A 19,523-nucleotide genomic window follows, 5' to 3' on the forward strand; every position below is an offset into this window, starting at 1 on the left:
TCATCTGAATTGTTTGTCACAATCTGATTTTAGTCAATCTAATTATTAAAGTTCTTAAAAATGGTAGCTCAAGTTTTGTTCATTTAGTCTAATATTTAAATGAATAAAGGCTACAACTGCTTCACTGAATTAAGTCAAAGCTGTAGGCCTAGCACAAGTATTAGCCTGTGCTGTAAGTTTAAAACAGAAAATGTGGATAATAATCTATACTCTTAATTGAATGATTAAATTATATTTTAGGATGAAAATCAATTGCTGAAGTCGCAATGATAAAATAGGCCCATTTCATTTCTAGTGTCCTGAGACTCACACAAAATAATGAAGTTGGGTACTCTCGGCAGCAATAACACCAGTAAATGAGTGCATGATTGTGAAATTGGAAGTAAAGCGACTGTGCTGGGATGTGAGAGGTTTTCTCTGTATAGGCAAACCACTTACAGTTTTTATTGATCTTGTGAGTTATCCAGCATAAACGAAAGATTATTATTTAAATATAGAGTATTTGGATGCTGATCACCCTCTGGGAAATCTGTCAAAATGATGGACAGCCTTCAGCTTTTTACATCTCTGCTGAAAAGATGTATTTAAAAAAATAAATAAATGTGCGAGAGACACACTTCAGGTAAATCACATCTGCTCTTCAAGTTAATAGTTTATTAAGACATGCATCAAGTGTTTGAAAGGGAAAAAGGTCATTGAACGTGTGCAAATAATCATATTCATGTAACAGAAGCAGCACAAATGAAACCAACAAACAAGACTAGTTGGGATGAATTTGGACCTTGGTGGGCTAAGAGACCCCAAAAACTTAAATTGAATATTATTTCATTTATAAAACTATACAAAACACAATAAACAAGAGTATTTGGAGAGGCGACTGGAGACGTTATTCATCAATTCAAAGTCATTGTCTAATATTGTGAAAAGAGAAGCAGCACAAATGAATCTTTCACTGTCCCAAACTAGCACAAATGAAGCAAATGGTACATTTTAGGCTGAATTTAGAGCAGTTGGTGGAGCTGAAATTCACAAAGTCCAAGATAATTTTAACATCTGAAAAACCAAAGCAGCACAGATGGATTTTCCCTCCCGAATGTTTCAAACTATTTTGCTGTTTAGAGTTGGGTTTGGGCTCCTCCTGTTGTCCTCGGCGGAGCGGTGTGGTGCACAGGTGTCGCTCATTACCACTCACACCAGCGGCCTATAAATATGAATCAGTAAAGACCACCGTTGTGGGCGGCAGCAGAATCATGCGCTCTCTCAGTTTATTGTTTACCTGTGAGTTTCTTGTTGAATATCGCAATGAACATTTATATGTAGTTTTGATGATGTGTGAAGTTTCTTACTGGATTATGTCATGTGCAGCTAATAATGTGAATCTGTGTGAGATTAGCAGTGCACGTGTGTTCATCAGTTTTCTTGTTTTTCAGTGGTGTTTCTGAACTCCATCCTGCTGATATCTGCAGATGATTACTGTAAGAGGTCTACTGGTGAGTGTCCTATCACTTCCCAAGTTATTTATTAGTTCGTGTAATTCTCAAAGGAACTTTAAACACTTGGTCTTTCTTAGTTCGTAATGTAGCAACTATTTAACACCTTATTGGTCATTCGCTCTTATGACTGAAGTCTACCAGTTTAAGTTCCTATTTGGACATTAAAGTGAGACCCTATCATTTTGCAGACATAGCAACTGCGTGTGAGCACTCTGTCCTGGATCTGTCCTGTCCAGGTAAAGTGTTCAAGTGGCACAATCCATTAAACTTTGTTCTATAATGCTGCTTTTTTTTTTTTTTTTTTTTTTTAATTCTCAAATGCCCCACCATTTGCTTCTGTCTCCATGTAGATCATACTAGGATTAAGATCCTTGCAGCAAACTATGGACGTACAGAAAGAAGAAGCTGCCGCAACCGTCCATATGGGCAGCTCCGAAACACCCACTGCTATACACCAAACGCTGTCTTCATTGTGGCAAGACGGTATAATGTTTACAACTTAACAAACAAGGCCAGTTAATCAAATGGGTTTCATGACTTGTCCTTTCTGTGCTGTAGCTGTAACTGGAGAAAGCGCTGCTCTGTACCAGCCACCAACAGTGTGTTCTCTGATCCTTGTGTCGGCACATACAAGTACCTGAGAGTCAAATACTGCTGCAGGCGTAAGTTATTGTTCAGAGCAACCAAGCTGCACAAGTGATTTTAATAACTGATGTGCTTGTTTCTGTCTTGCAGGTCGTAGGGGCTGATCTTGTGGATCTGGATTTGTCAGCATCTCAACATTGGCTGGACCAAAAAAGAAACCTTTAATGCTTCACATATGAAGATCAATCATGGGTTTTATTACAATAATTCCCACAAACATGTTTTAGTTGAAGTGTGACTACATTGACTATTACTGTTGTTTATAATGGCATCTATAAGAGTTTCTTTTCCTAGTTAATCCTGTCGTCCATATGTTGTGTTGGGAGTTTTCATGAAATAAACGCCCTTCAGAACGTGGCTTGTGTTTTTTTTTTTTTGTTTGTTTTTTTTCCTCCTTCTCCCTTTTTGCCCTCCTCTTATTGGTAGTATCCTGACTGAATACAGGCATCATAATTTGTAAAACTGATGTAATATGTGAGAACATTGTGGAAGAGAGAAGCAATTTGCGTTTGACTGTAGTTTGTTAGTGGCTACCTAAACTGTCCTGATAAAATAAATTATGTCTATATGTCTTACTGTTAGGGGTTTGGTAATTGTATTGACCATATATCTTAAACCACATTAGAAACCAACCAAATCCATTGGCTGAATTTAATTCATTGGCTTGAGTCGAATCTTAAGCAGCATTTAAAATGCTGCACCATAATATTGACATCTGACCTACTAGCAAATAGAGGGATTATTCTTCCCAAACTAAAAGTTTGTTCACCTTCAGGTGAATTTAAACCTTAAAATTCTGTTTTAAAGTAAAATGAGGTTCAAATCAAGGATTGAGTAAATTGACAATCTTAAGTTTTGGTTGATCAATCCTTCTAGTCAAATAATAAATCAACATTCAGTTGGACTTGTTTTAAGGTGAGATGTGTTTCTGTAACCAACATAATCCAAATGGTATTTTTGATGCTGGTACAATTATTTGTGTTGCTTGGGTTGTTTTTAAGCTTAAAATGTTGTGGTTTGTGCAACTGAATTTTAGCTTTTTGCAATAGTTTTTTTTTTTTGTAGAAACATGATCATGTTAAACATTAATTTATTCCCCTTTTTTTTCAGTGTTTTTGACGTCAGTCTTAAAACCGTTCTTAAGGTTAACTTGTCTATTTATTCATCTGAATGGTTTGTCACAATTCTGATTTTAATGAACTAAATTGAATTTATATGGCTTCTTTACAAAACCTAGCTAGATTTGTTGATTCAAACCAACATTTTGTAAATAAATACAGGCTACTTCACTGAATTTGATTTGGTCAAAGCTTATAGCCAACCACAAGGATTAGCCTGTGGTGTAGGTTTAAAACCGAAAGCACTAATAATAACCTTAACTCCTATTTGAACGATTAAGTTATATTTTAGGAAAATAATCGATCGCTGGAGCCACACATTCAATAGGCCTATTTAATTTCTAGTGTCCAGAGATTCGCACAAACTAATGAAGACGGTGTGGTGCACAGGCATCGCTCTGTACCACTCACACCAGCGGCCTAAAAATATGAATCAGTAAGGAATACATTCACCATTTTTTCCCATCCATTCCATATTCATGGTCTTCAAATATGATTGCAGATATTGAGACCCTTCGCAAACTCTGGAAAGGTTCTCAAGTTAATGCTCCAGTATTATTTATAGAACATTTTGTACTGACACTATCAGAAAGCTGGTAAATCAATTGTTTGCATGTTTTTGTGAATTGCTAATGGGCCAGTTTATGAACATTTAATGTACAACTAGAACAAACAGAATCAAGGCCAGTTAAGCAAATGGGTTTCATGACTTGTCAATTGAATGGCGTAGCTATATGGGATCAAGCGCTGCACTGTCCCAGCTGCCAACACCAGATTGTCTGATCCTTGTATCGGCACAAACAAATAACTGAGAGTCAAATACTGCTGCAGGCGTAAGTTATTGTTCAGAGCAATCAGGTTGCACGAGTGATTTCAATATCTATTGTGTTTCTCTTTGTTTCACCTGCAGGTCGTAGGGGCTGATCTTTTGGATTTACACTGTTTTTGTAAGCAACTCCACATCAGTTGGACAAAAATATTTTATGAAGACTACACATGGGTTTTATTAGAACTAAATCCCAAAAAAGCAGTTTGTTGAAGCATAACTATGCTGCCTATTACTGTAGTTTAAAAATGGCATCCATATTAACCAATAAAAGCACTGTTTCTTTTCATGGTTAATCCTGTTATCCTTCTGTGTTGTGAGTTTACAATCAATAAATGCTATTTAAGGTGACTTAAACGGATTTTCACCCTTTTTTCTCCCCATATTAGTTTGTTAACTGAATTCTGGTATACAATTTGTAAAACTTTTGGAAAAGTAGTGGTTAAGTGTAGCAGTCTGCTTTTACAACAGTTTGTTTGTGACTAGTTAACTGTCTTGGTCAATTATCTGAAACCACAAGAGAAATTAACCAAATCTACTGGCAAATCTAGTCTTTTTCTTTTTCTTTCTCTTTTTAAAAACTTTTGATAATCTAACCCCAGGAGGATTCCTGAGTTATGTAACACCTTGTGTCAAGTCTTTAAACATATTTTTAAAATGCTGCCCCCTGCTGCTGACTTGTGATTTCCAAGCAAAAGTTAAAAGACTATTAACCCCAAAGTGAAAGTTTAATCGCCCACAAGTGGTTTTGAACCTTTCAAGTTTCTTCTGTTGAACACAGTAAAAAAAAAAAGGTTTGAATCTTCATCTTTGGAGTGAAGATTCATTTGGCAAAAAATCAATGGTGGGCTGCTTTTACTTCCACTTTTATTTTAAGGTGAGGTGTGTTTCTCAGTCCTCTGTATGCTCCAAATTAGGGATGCTCATTTCGGTTAATTTTGCTAGCAGACAACCGCCGCTCGTGGTCAGATTACTATAAAAAAAAAAAAACTTTTTTAAATGTATGTGTCTATTTTGTGTCTGACACATTAAATATTGCATTTTAAAATACTAATTTATTTTAACATGCTAGCATATTAGTAACAGAACATAACAGAGCATATTCATGCACCTGCAGTTTTTCTAATAACACAGAAGAACAGAATAAACTAAATAAAATGAATAAAATAAATAGGCCTGCCCTAAGTTATTTTCCACTTAAATAATCCAAGCTCTTTAAAAGTTCTCTGTAGTTGTCTTGACAACACAAACTGCTGCTCTGGGATGAGCCACGTGCAAAACACCTGCAGCTTTTATTAAACCATTTAAAAGATGCCCCTCTTAACGCAAACAAACGCATTCGATCAGCCCCTTATGCAGCTACTCTAAAAATGTATAAAAGAATGTTTTTAATCGTTTAACTGATATCATTAATCGGTTACAAACGCACCCGTTCGGTTAACGGTTAATCTATTATTTTGATCATCCCTACTTCAAATTAATCCCAAATAGTCTCGTTATTGCTGGTAAAATATTCAATATTGGTTAGTGTGTTTAAATCTGTATTTTTGTCCAAATGCCAAAAACAAAATGCCATTTAATATTTTTTAACTGTTTTCAATTTTTAGTTTTGATTTCAGAAAATTAATTTTAAAACATTCATTCTTAAAGCAAATTGGCTATTGTAGTCATGTTTTGTCATCTGAATTGTTTGTCGCAATCTGATTTTAGTCAATCTAATTAATAAAGTTCTTAAAAATGGTAGCTCAAGTTTTGTTCATTTAGTCTAATATTTAAATAAATAAAGGCTACAACTGCTTCACTGAATTAAGTCAAAGCTGTAGGCCTAGCACAAGTATTTGTCACCGAGTCGGTCCCAGTCATTCCCCTCGCTGACCAGCAGAGGTCACCATCTCCGGACTTCTAACCATTACGTCATCCTTCTCACTCAGATCCCAGCACACCTGTTATCCATCTCACTAATGACCCACGTACCACTTATAAGCAGCTCACACACACACTCCATTGCGAAGTCTTGTTTAGCCCCGGCCAGCATTTATGAGCGTTCTATCCTGCCTGATCTCCCGTTTACCACTTCAGCCCGTTCCTCGACTCTGCTCTGTCTTCTGCCTGCCCTTGACCTAAAGCCTGATTACACGGACACTGATTCTCACTGCCTGCCCCTGACTAAAGCCTGTATTACGGACTCTGAACCACGCTGCCTGCCCTTGACTCAAGCCTGGTAATCACTCTGCCTCTGTTATCTGCTAATCATCGTTGAGTTGTATGTGGTATGTTCGCACAACCGTGCGAGGTGTTGATGTTTAAGTGTGACTTAATAAATACTGCAAAATGGATCCCTCCGTGTCAGTCTCCCCGTTACAGAAGACTTCGCCCAACACGGATCCCGCAGCCATCCAGGTTTTGTCTCACGAAGTCACCACACAAGCTCAGGTATTGTCAACACACCAACAACAACTAACACACCTAACTCAGTTAACAGATGAACTGGTGAAATCCCTTCAAAACCTGCAAGCTGCTGCCACTGCGCAACCCACCGCCAACTACCCTCCAAGTCCACTTGTTGTTGCACAACCCCCGATGACTTCCGGAGTTCGATTGGCTTTTCCTGACAAGTTCTCAGGTAACCCAGCAAAATGTAAAGGCTTTCTATTGCAATGCAAACTGTTTATCGCCCAACAGCCCCATCTGTTTAAGGACGAGAACGGGAAAATTGCTTTTGTGTGCTCACTGCTCACTGGGAAAGCGCTAGACTGGGCTACTGCAGTTTGGCCAGACAGTACCCCGATATTTCCCTCGTTTAATGACTTTCTCAAACGTTTCTGCACTGTGTTCGATCATCCGGAGGGTGGTCGTAACGCTGGCGAGGAGCTACTGTGTATCCAACAGGGAGATCGCTCCGCAGCTGAGTTCGCTCTGCAGTTCCGCACCTTGGCAGCGCAAACTGGCTGGGCTGATGATCCGCTCGTCACGCTCTACAGAAGGGCTCTAAAGCCAGAATTGCAGCGAGAGATGGCATGTCGTGACGATGGGAAAACTCTGGATCAACTAATCGAGCTTTCCATAAGGTTAGACACTCTCCTCCGCACTCGCAATCCGCTCTGCTCAACTGCTTCCAGTCCTGTATCCCCTGAAACCTTCGCTGAACCCATGCAATTGGGTAGAACCCGTCTGAACCCAGAAGAGCGAGAACGACGGAGAAGAAATCACTTGTGCATTTACTGCGGACTTCCAGGTCATACGAAGGTTGTATGTCCCAACAAGCCTCTCCCTAAAACCCTCTCGGTGAGTGCAACCACTATGTTCACTACCACTAATAATGTTGTGAATCTGCCTGTCACTTTGAGAAATGATGGAAACGAGATTGAGACTATGGCCATGATCGATTCAGGAGCCGCTGGTAACTTTATCGATTACACGTTTGCCACCACTCACTCCATTCCTCTAACCTCCTGTGATTCCTCCATAGCCATCACTGCTGTAGATGGGCGACCTTTGGGAGAAGGACGTATAAAATTCCAGACCCTGCCAGTCTTGCTTCAAACAGGCTCTCTTCATGAAGAAGAAATTTCCCTTCTTGCCATCAACTCCCCTAAACACTCTGTGATTCTCGGGTTACCATGGCTACAACAGCATGACCCTCAAGTCTCTTGGAGAACTGGTGAGATCATAAAATGGAGCAATCAATGCTTTACCCAATGCCTGCATCCTGTTTCCCCTATCCAGATCAACACAATCAACAAGACCGAAGACTCTGAACTCCATCATGTTCCTGATGCTTATCACGATCTAATTGAAGCATTCAATAAGCAGAAGGCTACTAAGCTCCCTCCTCATCGTGAGAATGACTGTGCCATTGAGCTGCTACCCGGCACCACGCCCCCTCGTGGTCGCATATTCCCTCTCTCACAACCTGAAACTGAGGCTATGAAGAAGTACATCTCTGAGGAGCTAGAAAAAGGATTTATTCGACCATCTACTTCTCCCGCTTCAGCAGGGTTTTTCTTCGTCAGGAAGAAGGATGGCAGCTTACGCCCTTGCATCGATTACCGAGGATTGAATGAGATCACAGTCAAATACCGCTACCCATTACCATTGGTTCCTGCCGCCCTTGAACAACTCCGATCCGCCCAGTATTTCACTAAGTTGGACCTCCGTAGTGCCTATAACCTCATCCGCATACGACAGGGAGACGAGTGGAAAACCGGGTTCTCTACAATTGACGGCCACTATGAATATCTCGTTATGCCCTTAGGCCTAGCAAACAGTCCTTCCGTGTTCCAGGCATTTGTAAATGAGATATTTAGAGACATGCTCAACAAATGGGTCATAGTATATATTGACGACATCCTGGTCTATTCCAATTCGCTATCTGAGCATATCCAGCACGTTCGGGCAGTGCTCAAACGTCTCATTAAAAACCAGCTGTATGCAAAAAGCTCCAAGTGCGAATTCCACCAGACCTGCATCTCATTCCTTGGCTACATTATCAGTCCAGAAGGCGTGGCCATGGACCAGCAAAAGGTTGACTCTGTGACACAATGGCCGCAACCCGAAACCATCAGGCAACTACAACGATTCCTGGGCTTTGCTAACTTCTACAGGCGCTTCATACTGAACTTCAGTTCAGTCGCTGCCCCACTGACCGCCATGGTCAAAGCCAACAATGCTCGCCTTAAATGGAACCCCGACGCTGTCCGAGCATTCACCCAGCTAAAGACTCGCTTCTCCAGTGCACCCATTCTGCGTCATCCTGATCCCGAACAACCCTTTGTCGTCGAAATTGACGCGTCAAACACTGGAATTGGAGCCATCCTGTCCCAGCGATCCCTAGTGAATAAGAAGCTCCATCCCTGTGCCTTCTATTCTCGCAAGCTTAACTCCGCTGAACGGAACTACGATGTGGGAAACCGAGAACTCCTCGCCATGAAAGCTGCGCTAGAGGAATGGAGACACTGGCTTGAGGGTGCAAAACACCCTTTCATCGTCATCACTGATCACAAGAACCTAGAATACATCCGGTCTTGTAAACGTCTGAATCCTAGACAGGCAAGATGGGCGCTGTTTTTCACACGATTTGACTTCCAAGTCACCTATATCCCTGGTTCGAAAAACATCAAAGCAGATGCTCTGTCCCGCCTCTCAGACGATGAGACCTCTGAAATCCCTGACGAGCCCATAATCAAAAGTCCTCTAATTGTCGCTCCCATCCAGTGGGATATAGATCAGGAGATCCTCCAAGCCGCCGAAAGTAATCCTTCTCAGCAGCCCTGTCCGGAGAATAAAATCTTTGTTCCCTCGTCGCTTCGAGAAAGACTCATCTCCGAGGTACATGACCACCCCAGTTCCGGTCACCCAGGCAGCACAGCCACTGTGCAAATGATTCAATCCAGCTACTGGTGGTCATCCATACACAAGAATGTAATCAACTTCATTAACAAATGCTCACCCTGTCAGATGTCCAAACACTCCCGTCACCGTCCAGCTGGATTACTCCAACCCCTGGAGGTGCCACACCGTCCTTGGTCACACATCGCTATAGATTTCATCACCGATTTACCCATATCTCAGGGCAAAACCACCATCCTCACAGTAGTGGACCGATTTTCGAAATCCTGCCGCCTTATTCCCATTTCCAAACTGCCCACAGCCATGGAAACGGCTGAGTTACTCTGCGAGTGTGTGTTTCGGTACTATGGTCTCCCCGAAGACATCGTATCGGATAGAGGTCCCCAGTTTACATCCCGACTCTGGTCAGCATTCTTCAAAAATCTCCAAATCAACGTCAGCCTAACATCCGGCTATCATCCCCAATCCAACGGGCAGACAGAGCGCTTGAACCAAGAGATCGGTCGATTCCTCCGCACGTATTGTCACTCGACCCAGAACGAATGGGCCAAATTTTTGATGTGGGCAGAATATGCTCAGAACTCCCTCAGAAAAGCATCTACTGGATTAACCCCATTTCAATGCGTGCTGGGCTTCCAACCTCCGCTCTTTCCCTGGTCCGGCGAGACCTCTGAACTCCCTGCGGTGGATACCTGGTTTAAAAACTGCGAAGAGGTCTGGAACGCAGCTCATACTCACCTCTCTCACGCCATAAGGCGTTTCAAGGAACAAGCCGATCGACACCGACGTCCTGGTCCCATGTATTCCCCAGGACAATGGGTATGGCTTTCCACCCGCGACTTACGCCTCAAGCTGCCCTGCAAGAAACTCAGTCCCAGGTACGTGGGTCCTTTCCAGATAGAAAGACAAATATCTCCTGTTTCGTTCAGACTGACACTCCCTAATCATTTTCGTATTTCCCCAACTTTCCACGTCTCTCTGCTCAAGCCTGCTGCTGGTCCAGCCGAGACGGATAGGGAGGTGGCAGCCGGTGAACAGGGTCCCCCGCCACTCATGATCGATGGCGAAGAGGCTTACCAGATCCACGAGATCCTGAGATCCAGACGCCGGGGCGGTCAACTCCAATATCTCGTTGATTGGGAGGGGTACGGTCCGGAGGAGAGATCTTGGATTAACCGCAAGGACATCCTCGACACCAATCTACTGGAAGAGTTCCACTCACAACATCCGGAGATGCCGGCCCCTCGCCCCCGTGGAAGACCCCGGCGTCGAGAATTGCCTCACTTCAGGAGCCGTTCGTTAGGGGGGGGCTCTGTCACCGACTCGGTCCCAGTCATTCCCCTCGCTGACCAGCAGAGGTCACCATCTCCGGACTTCTAACCATTACGTCATCCTTCTCACTCAGATCCCAGCACACCTGTTATCCATCTCACTAATGACCCACGTACCACTTATAAGCAGCTCACACACACACTCCATTGCGAAGTCTTGTTTAGCCCCGGCCAGCATTTCTGAGCGTTCTATCCTGCCTGATCTCCCGTTTACCACTTCAGCCCGTTCCTCGACTCTGCTCTGTCTTCTGCCTGCTCTTGACCTAAAGCCTGATTACACGGACTCTGATTCTCGCTGCCTGCCCCTGACTAAAGCCTGTATTACGGACTCTGAACCACGCTGCCTGCCCTTGACTCAAGCCTGGTAATCACTCTGCCTCTGTTATCTGCTAATCATCGTTGAGTTGTATGTGGTATGTTCGCACAACCGTGCGAGGTGTTGATGTTTAAGTGTGACTTAATAAATACTGCAAAATGGATCCCTCCGTGTCAGTCTCCCCATTACAGTATTAGCCTGTGCTGTAAGTTTAAAACAGAAAATGTGGATAATAATCTATACTCTTAATTGAATGATTAAATTATATTTTAGGATGAAAATCAATTGCTGAAGTCGCAATGATAAAATAGGCCCATTTCATTTTCTAGCATCCTGAGACTCACACAAAATAATGAAGTTGGGTATTCTCGGCAGCAATAACACCAGTAAATGAGTGCATGATTGTGAAATTGGAAATAAAGTGACTGTGCTGGGATGTGAGAGGTTTTCTCTGTATAGGCAAACCACTTACAGTTTTTATTGATCTGTGAGTTATCCAGCATAAACAAAAGATTATTATTTAAATATAGAGTATTTGGATGCTGATCACCCTCTGGGAAATCTGTCAAAATGATGGACAGCCTTCAGCTTTTTACATCTCTGCTGAAAAGATGTATTTAAAAAAAGTAAATAAATGTGCGAGAGACACACTTCAGGTAAATCACATCTGCTCTTCAAGTTAATAGTTTATTAAGACATGCATCAAGTGTTTGAAAGGGAAAAAGGTCATTGAACGTGTGCAAATAATCATATTTATGTAACAGAAGCAGCACAAATGAAACCAACAAACAAGACTAGTTGGGATGAATTTGGACCTTGGTGGGCTAAGAGACCCCAAAAACTTAAATTGAATATTATTTCATTTATAAAACTATACAAAACACAATAAACAAGAGTATTTGGAGAGGCGACTGGAGACGTTATTCATCAATTCAAAGTCATTGTCTAATATTGTGAAAAGAGAAGCAGCACAAATGAATCTTTCACTGTCCCAAACTAGCACAAATGAAGCAAATGGTACATTTTAGGCTGAATTTAGAGCAGTTGGTGGAGCTGAAATTCACAAAGTCCAAGATAATTTTAACATCTGAAAAACCAAAGCAGCACAGATGGATTTTCCCTCCCGAATGTTTCAAACTATTTTGCTGTTTAGAGTTGGGTTTGGGCTCCTCCTGTTGTCCTCGGCGGAGCGGTGTGGTGCACAGGTGTCGCTCATTACCACTCACACCAGCGGCCTATAAATATGAATCAGTAAAGACTTCAAGCACCGTTGTGGACGGCAGCAGAATCATGCGCTCTCTCAGTTTATTGTTTACCTGTGAGTTTCTTGTTGAATAGCGCAATGAACATTTATACGTAGTTTTGGTGATGTGTGAAGTTTCTTACTGGATTATGTCATGTGCAGCTAATAATGTGAATCTGTGTGAGATTAGCAGTGCACGTGTGTTCATCAGTTTTCTTGTTTTTCAGTGGTGTTTCTGAACTCTATCCTGCTGATATCTGCAGATGATTACTGTAAGAGGTCTACTGGTGAGTGTCATATCACTTCCCAAGTTATTTATTAGTTTGTGTAATTCTCAAAGGAACTTTAAACACCGAGTCTTTCTTAGTTTGTAATGTTGCAACTATTTAACACCTTATTGGTCATTCGCTCCAGTGACTGAAGTCTACCAGTTTAAGTTCCTATTTGGGCATTAAAGTGAGACCCTATCATTTTGCAGACATAGCAACTGCGTGTGAGCACTCTGTCCTGGATCTGTCCTGTCCAGGTAAAGTGTTCAAGTGGCACAATCCATTAAACTTGTTTGTTCTATAATGCTGCAGTTTTAATTCTCAAATGCCCCATCATTTGCTTCTGTCTCCATGTAGATCATACTAGGATTAAGATCCTTGCAGCAAACTATGGACGTACAGAAAGAAGAAGCTGCCGCAACCGTCCATATGGGCAGCTCCGAAACACCCACTGCTATACACCAAACGCTGTCTTCATTGTGGCAAGACGGTATAATGTTTACAAATTAACAAACAAGGCCAGTTAATCAAATGGGTTTCATGACTTGTCCTTTCTGTGCTGTAGCTGTAACTGGAGAAAGCGCTGCTCTGTACCAGCCACCAACAGTGTGTTCTCTGATCCATGTGTCGGCACATACAAGTACCTGAGAGTCAAATACTGCTGCAGGCGTAAGTTATTGTTCAGAGCAACCAAGCTGCACAAGTGATTTTAATAACTGATGTGCTTGTTTCTGTCTTGCAGGTCGTAGGGGCTGATCTTGTGGATCTGGATTTGTCATCTCAACATTGGCTGGACAAAAGAAACCTTTTAATGCTTCACATATGAAGATCAATCATGGGTTTTATTAAAATAATTCCCAAAAACTTGTTTTAGTTGAAGCGTGACTACATTGGCTTACTGTAGTTTATAATGGCATCTATAAGAGTTTCTTTTTCTAGTTAATCCTGTCGTCCATATGTTGTGTTGGGAGTTTTCATGAAATAAACGCCCATCAGAACGTGACTTGTGTTTTTTTTTTTTTTTTTTTTTTCTTCTCCCTTTTTGCCCTCCTCTTATTGGTAGTATCCTGACTGAATACAGGCATTATAATTTGTAAAACTGATGTAATATCTGAAAACATTGTGGAAAAGAGTAGCAATTTGCATTTACTGTAGTTTGTCAGTGGCTACCCAAACTGTCCTGATAAAATAAATGATGTGTATGTGTCTTACTGTTAGGGGTTTGGTAATTGTATTGACTTAATATCTTAAACCACATTAGAAACCAACCAAATCCATTGGCTGAATTTAATTCATTGGCTTGAGTCGAATCTTAAGTAGCATTTTAAATGCTGCACCATAATATTGACATCTGACCTACTAGCAAATAGAGAGATTATTCTTCCCAAACTAAAAGTTTGTTCACCTTCAGGTGAATTTAAACCTTAAAATTCTGTTTTAAAGTAAAATGAGGTTCAAATCAAGGGTTGAGTAAATTGACAATCTTGAGTTTTGGTTGATCAATCCTTCTAGTCAAATAATAAATCAACATTCAGTTGGACTTGTTTTAAGGTGAGATGTGTTTCTGTAACCAACAATCCAAATGGTATTTTTGATGCTGGTACAATTATTTGTGCTGCTTGGGTTGTTTTTAAGCTTAAAATGTTGTGGTTTGTGAAATTGAATTTTAGCTTTTTGCAATAGTTTTTTTTTTTTTTTTTTGTAGAAACAAGATCATGTTAAACATTAATTTATTCCCCCATTTTTTAGTGTTTTTGACGTCAGTCTTAAAACCGTTCTTAAGGTTAACTTTTCTATTAATTCATCTGAATGGTTTGTCACAATTCTGATTTTAATGAACTAAATTGAATTTATATGGCTTCTTTACAAAACCTAGCTAGATTTGTTGATTCAAACCAACATTTTGTAAATAAATTCAGGCTACTTCACTGAATTTGATTTGGTCAAAGCTTATAGCCAACCACAAGGATTAGCCTGTGGTGTAGGTTTAAAACCGAAAGCACTAATAATAACCTTAACTCCTATTTGAACGATTAAGTTATATTTTAGGAAAATAATTGATCGCTGTAGCCACACATTCAATAGGCCTATTTAATTTCTAGTGTCCAGAGATTCGCACAAACTAATGAAGACGGTGTGGTGCACAGGCATCGCTCTGTACCACTCACACCAGCGGCCTATAAATATGAATCAGTAAGGAATACATTCACCATTTTTTCCCATCCATTCCATATTCATGGTCTTCAAATATGATTGCAGATATTGAGACCCTTCGCAAACTCTGGAAAGGTTCTCAAGTTAATGCTCCAGTATTATTTATAGAACATTTTATACTGACACTATCAGAAAGCTGGTAAATCAATTGTTTGCATGTTTTGTGAATTGCTAATGGGTCAGTTTATGAACATTTAATGTACAACTAGAAAAAACTGAATCAAGGCCAGTTAAGCAAATGGGTTTCATGACTTGTCCATTGAATGGCGTAGCTATATGGGATCAAGCGCTGCACTGTCCCAGCTGCCAACACCAGATTGTCTGATCCTTGTATCGGCACAAACAAGTACCTGAGAGTCAAATACTGCTGCAGGTGTAAGTTATTGTTCAGAGCAATCAGGTTGCACGAGTGATTTCAATATTTATTGTGTTTCTCTTTGTTTCACCTGCAGGTCGTAGGGGCTGATCTTTTGGATTTACACTATTTTTGTAAGCAACTCCACATCAGTTGGACAAAAATATTTTATGAAGACTAAACATGGGTTTTATTAGAACTAAATCCCAAAAAAAGCAGTTTGTTGAAGCATAACTATGCTGCATATTACTGTAGTTTAAAAATGGCATCCATATTAACCAATAAAAGCACTGTTTCTTTTCATGGTTAATCCTGTTATCCTTCTGTGAGTTTTCAATCAATAAATGCTATTTAAGGTGACTTAAACGGATTTTCAGCCTTTTTTCTCCCCATTTTAGTTTGTTAACTGAATTCTGGTATACAATTTGTAAAACTTTTGGAAAAGTAGTGGTTAAGTGTAGCAGTCTGCTTTTACAACAGTTTGTTTGTGACTAGTTAACTGTCTTGGTCAATGATCTGAAACCACAAAAGAAATTAACCAAATCTACTGGCAAATCTAGTCTTTTTCTTTTTCTTTCTCTTTTTAAAAACTTTTGATAATCTAACCCCAGGAGGATTTCTGAGTTATGTAACACCTTGTGTCAAGTCTTTAAACATCTTTTTAAAATGCTGCCCCCTGCTGCTGACTTGTGATTTCCAAGCAAAAGTTAAAAGACTATTCACCCCAAAGTGGAAGTTTAATCGCCCACAAGTGGTTTTTAACCTTTCAAGTTTCTTCTGTTGAACACAGTAAAAAAAAAAGGTTTGAATCTTCATCTTTGGAGTGAAGATTCATTTGGCAAAAAATCAGTGGTGGGCTGCTTTTACTTCCACTTTTATTTTAAGGTGAGGTGTGTTTCTCAGTCCTCTGTATGCTCCAAATTAGGGATGCTCATTTCGGTTAATTTTGCTAACAGACAACCGCCGCTCGTGGTCAGATTACTATAAAAAAAAAAAACTTTTTTAAATTTATGTGTCTATTTTGTGTCTGACACATTAAATATTGCATTTTAAAATTCTAATTTATTTTAACATGCTAGCATATTAGTAACAGAACATAACAGAGCATATTCATGCACCTGCAGTTTTTCTAATAACACAGAAGAACAGAATAAACTAAATAAAATGAATAAAATAAATAGGCCTGCCCTAAGTTATTTTCCACTTAAATAATCCAAGCTCTTTAAAAGTTCTCTGTAGTTGTCTTGACAACACAAACTGCTGCTCTGGGATGAGCCACGTGCAAAACACCTGCGGCTTTTATTAAACCATTTAAAAGATGCCCCTCTTAACGCAAACAAACGCATTCGATCAGCCCCTTATGCAGCCAAACTAAAAATGTATAAAGAATAATTTTAATCGTTTAACTGATATCATTAATCGGTTACAAAAGCACCCGTTCGGTTAACGGTTAATCTATTATTTTGATCAACTTCAAATTAATCCCAAATAGTCTCGTTATTGCTGGTAAAATATTCAATATTGGTTAGTGTAAGTGTTTAAATCTGTATTTTTGTCCAAATGCCAAAAACAAAATGCCATTTAATATTTTTTAACTGTTTTCAATTTTTAGTTTTGATTTCAGAAAATTAATTTTAAAACATTCATTCTTAAAGCAAATTGGCTATTGTAGTCATGTTTTGTCATCTGAATTGTTTGTCACAATCTGATTTTAGTCAATCTAATTAATAAAGTTCTTAAAAATGGTAGCTCAAGTTTTGTTCATTTAGTCTAATATTTAAATGAATAAAGGCTACAACTGCTTCACTGAATTAAGTCAAAGCTGTAGGCCTAGCACAAGTATTAGCCTGTGCTGTAAGTTTAAAACAGAAAATGTGGATAATAATCTATACTCTTAATTGAATGATTAAATTATATTTTAGGATGAAAATCAATTGCTGAAGTCGCAATGATAAAATAGGCCCATTTCATTTCTAGTGTCCTGAGACTCACACAAAATAATGAAGTTGGGTACTCTCGGCAGCAATAACACCAGTAAATGAGTGCATGATTGTGAAATTGGAAGTAAAGCGACTGTGCTGGGATGTGAGAGGTTTTCTCTGTATAGGCAAACCACTTACAGTTTTTATTGATCTTGTGAGTTATCCAGCATAAACAAAAGATTATTATTTAAATATAGAGTATTTGGATGCTGATCACCCTCTGGGAAATATGTCAAAATGATGGACAGCCTTCAGCTTTTTACATCTCTGCTGAAAAGATGTATTTAAAAAAAGTAAATAAATGTGCGAGAGACACACTTCAGGTAAATCACATCTGCTCTTCAAGTTAATAGTTTATTAAGACATGCATCGAGTGTTTGAAAGGGAAAAAGGTCATTGAATGTGTGCAAATAATCATATTCATGTAACAGAAGCAGCACAAATGAAACCAACAAACAAGACTAGTTGGGATGAATTTGGACCTTGGTGGGCTAAGAGACCCCAAAAACTTAAATTGAATATTATTTCATTTATAAAACTATACAAAACACAATAAACAAGAGTATTTGGAGAGGCGACTGGAGACGTTATTCATCAATTCAAAGTCATTGTCTAATATTGTGAAAAGAGAAGCAGCACAAATGAATCTTTTACTGTCCCAAACTAGCACAAATTAAGCAAATGGTACATTTTAGGCTGAATTTAGAGCAGTTGGTGGAGCTGAAATTCACAAAGTCCAAGATAATTTTAACATCTGAAAAACCAAAGCAGCACAGATGGATTTTCCCTCCCGAATGTTTCAAACTATTTTGCTGTTTAGAGTTGGGTTTGGGCTCCTCCTGTTGTCCTCGGCGGAGCGGTGTGGTGCACAGGTGTCGCTCATTACCACTCACACCAGCGGCCTATAAATATGAATCAGTAAAGACTACAAGCACCGTTGTGGACGGCAGCAGAATCATGCGCTCTCTCAGTTTATTGGTTACCTGTGAGTTTCTTGTTGAATATCGCAATGGACATTTATATGTAGTTTTGATGATGTGTGAAGTTTCTTACTGGATTATGTCATGTGCAGCTAATAATGTGAATCTGTGTGAGATTAGCAGTGCACGTGTGTTCATCAGTTTTCTTGTTTTTCAGTGGTGTTTCTGAACTCCATCCTGCTGATATCTGCAGATGATTACTGTAAGAGGTCTACTGGTGAGTGTCATATCACTTCCCAAGTTATTTATTAGTTTGTGTAATTCTCAAAGGAACTTTAAACACTTGGTCTTTCTTAGTTCGTAATGTAGCAACCATTTAACACCTTATTGGTCATTCGCTCTTATGACTGAAGTCTACCAGTTTAAGTTCCTATTTGGACATTAAAGTGAGACCCTATCATTTTGCAGACATAGCAACTGCATGTGAGCACTCTGTCCTGGATCTGTCCTGTCCAGGTAAAGTGTTCAAGTGGCACAATCCATTAAACTTGTTTGTTCTATAATGCTGCGGTTTTAATTTTCAAATGCCCCACCATTTGCTTTGTCTCCATGTAGATCATACTAGGATTAAGATCCTTGCAGCAAACTATGGACGTACAGAAAGAAGAAGCTGCCGCAACCGTCCATATGGGCAGCTCCGAAACACCCACTGCTATACACCAAACGCTGTCTTCATTGTGGCAAGACGGTATAATGTTTACAACTTAACAAACAAGGCCAGTTAATCAAATGGGTTTCATGACTTGTCCTTTCTGTGCTGTAGCTGTAACTGGAGAAAGCGCTGCTCTGTACCAGCCACCAACAGTGTGTTCTCTGATCCTTGTGTCGGCACATACAAGTACCTGAGAGTCAAATACTGCTGCAGGCGTAAGTTATTGTTCAGAGCGATGAAGCTGCACAAGTGATTTTAGTAACTGATGTGCTTGTTTCTGTCTTGCAGGTCGTAGGGGCTGATCTTGTGGATCTGGATTTGTCAGCATCTCAACATTGGCTGGACCAAAAAAGAAACCTTTTAATGCTTCACATATGAAGATCAATCATGGGTTTTATTACAATAATTCCCACAAACATGTTTTAGTTGAAGTGTGACTACATTGACTATTACTGTTTTTTATAATGGCATCTAAAAGAGTTTCTTTTCCTAGTTAATCCTGTCGTCCATATGTTGTGTTGGGAGTTTTCATGAAATAAACGCCCTTCAGAATGTGACTTGTGTTTTTTTTTTTTTTTTTTTTTTTTTTTTCTTCTCCCTTTTTGCCCTCTTATTGGTAGTATCCTGACTGAATACAGGCATCATAATTTGTAAAACTGATGTAATATGTGAGAACATTGTGGAAGAGAGAAGCAATTTGCGTTTTACTGTAGTTTGTTAGTGGCTACCTAAACTGTCCTGATAAAATAA

General features: G+C 39.8%; 3 protein-coding genes across 3 annotated transcripts; all 3 read left to right on the plus strand.

The window, feature by feature from the left end:
- Positions 1–1,226: 1,226 nt before the first annotated feature.
- LOC147838528 (L-rhamnose-binding lectin ELEL-1-like) lies at positions 1,227–2,495 on the plus strand. Its single transcript, XM_087304472.1, has 6 exons — positions 1,227–1,278; positions 1,431–1,490; positions 1,682–1,729; positions 1,844–1,976; positions 2,052–2,155; positions 2,229–2,495. Exons 1-6 carry the CDS (start codon positions 1,251–1,253, stop codon positions 2,240–2,242), a joined length of 387 nt encoding a protein of 128 aa, XP_087160598.1. The 5' UTR covers positions 1,227–1,250; the 3' UTR covers positions 2,243–2,495.
- A 9,849-nt stretch (positions 2,496–12,344) lies between these two features.
- Positions 12,345–13,593, plus strand: LOC147838529 (L-rhamnose-binding lectin ELEL-1-like). The gene is made up of 6 exons (XM_087304471.1): positions 12,345–12,396; positions 12,549–12,608; positions 12,800–12,847; positions 12,948–13,080; positions 13,156–13,259; positions 13,333–13,593. The coding sequence occupies exons 1-6, from the start codon at positions 12,369–12,371 to the stop codon at positions 13,344–13,346; spliced, it is 387 nt and encodes a 128-aa protein (XP_087160597.1). The 5' UTR covers positions 12,345–12,368; the 3' UTR covers positions 13,347–13,593.
- A 4,481-nt stretch (positions 13,594–18,074) lies between these two features.
- si:dkeyp-98a7.4 lies at positions 18,075–19,329 on the plus strand. Its single transcript, NM_001110111.5, is given in 6 exon segments — positions 18,075–18,126; positions 18,279–18,338; positions 18,530–18,577; positions 18,677–18,809; positions 18,885–18,988; positions 19,062–19,329. Coding segments are annotated over 6 exon segments (387 nt in total). The 5' UTR covers positions 18,075–18,098; the 3' UTR covers positions 19,076–19,329.
- Positions 19,330–19,523: the final 194 nt, after the last annotated feature.

This window comes from Danio rerio, chromosome 22, assembly GCF_052040795.2.
Source record: "Danio rerio strain M-AB ecotype USA chromosome 22, GRCz13ab, whole genome shotgun sequence".
Lineage (NCBI taxonomy): Eukaryota > Metazoa > Chordata > Actinopteri > Cypriniformes > Danionidae > Danio > Danio rerio.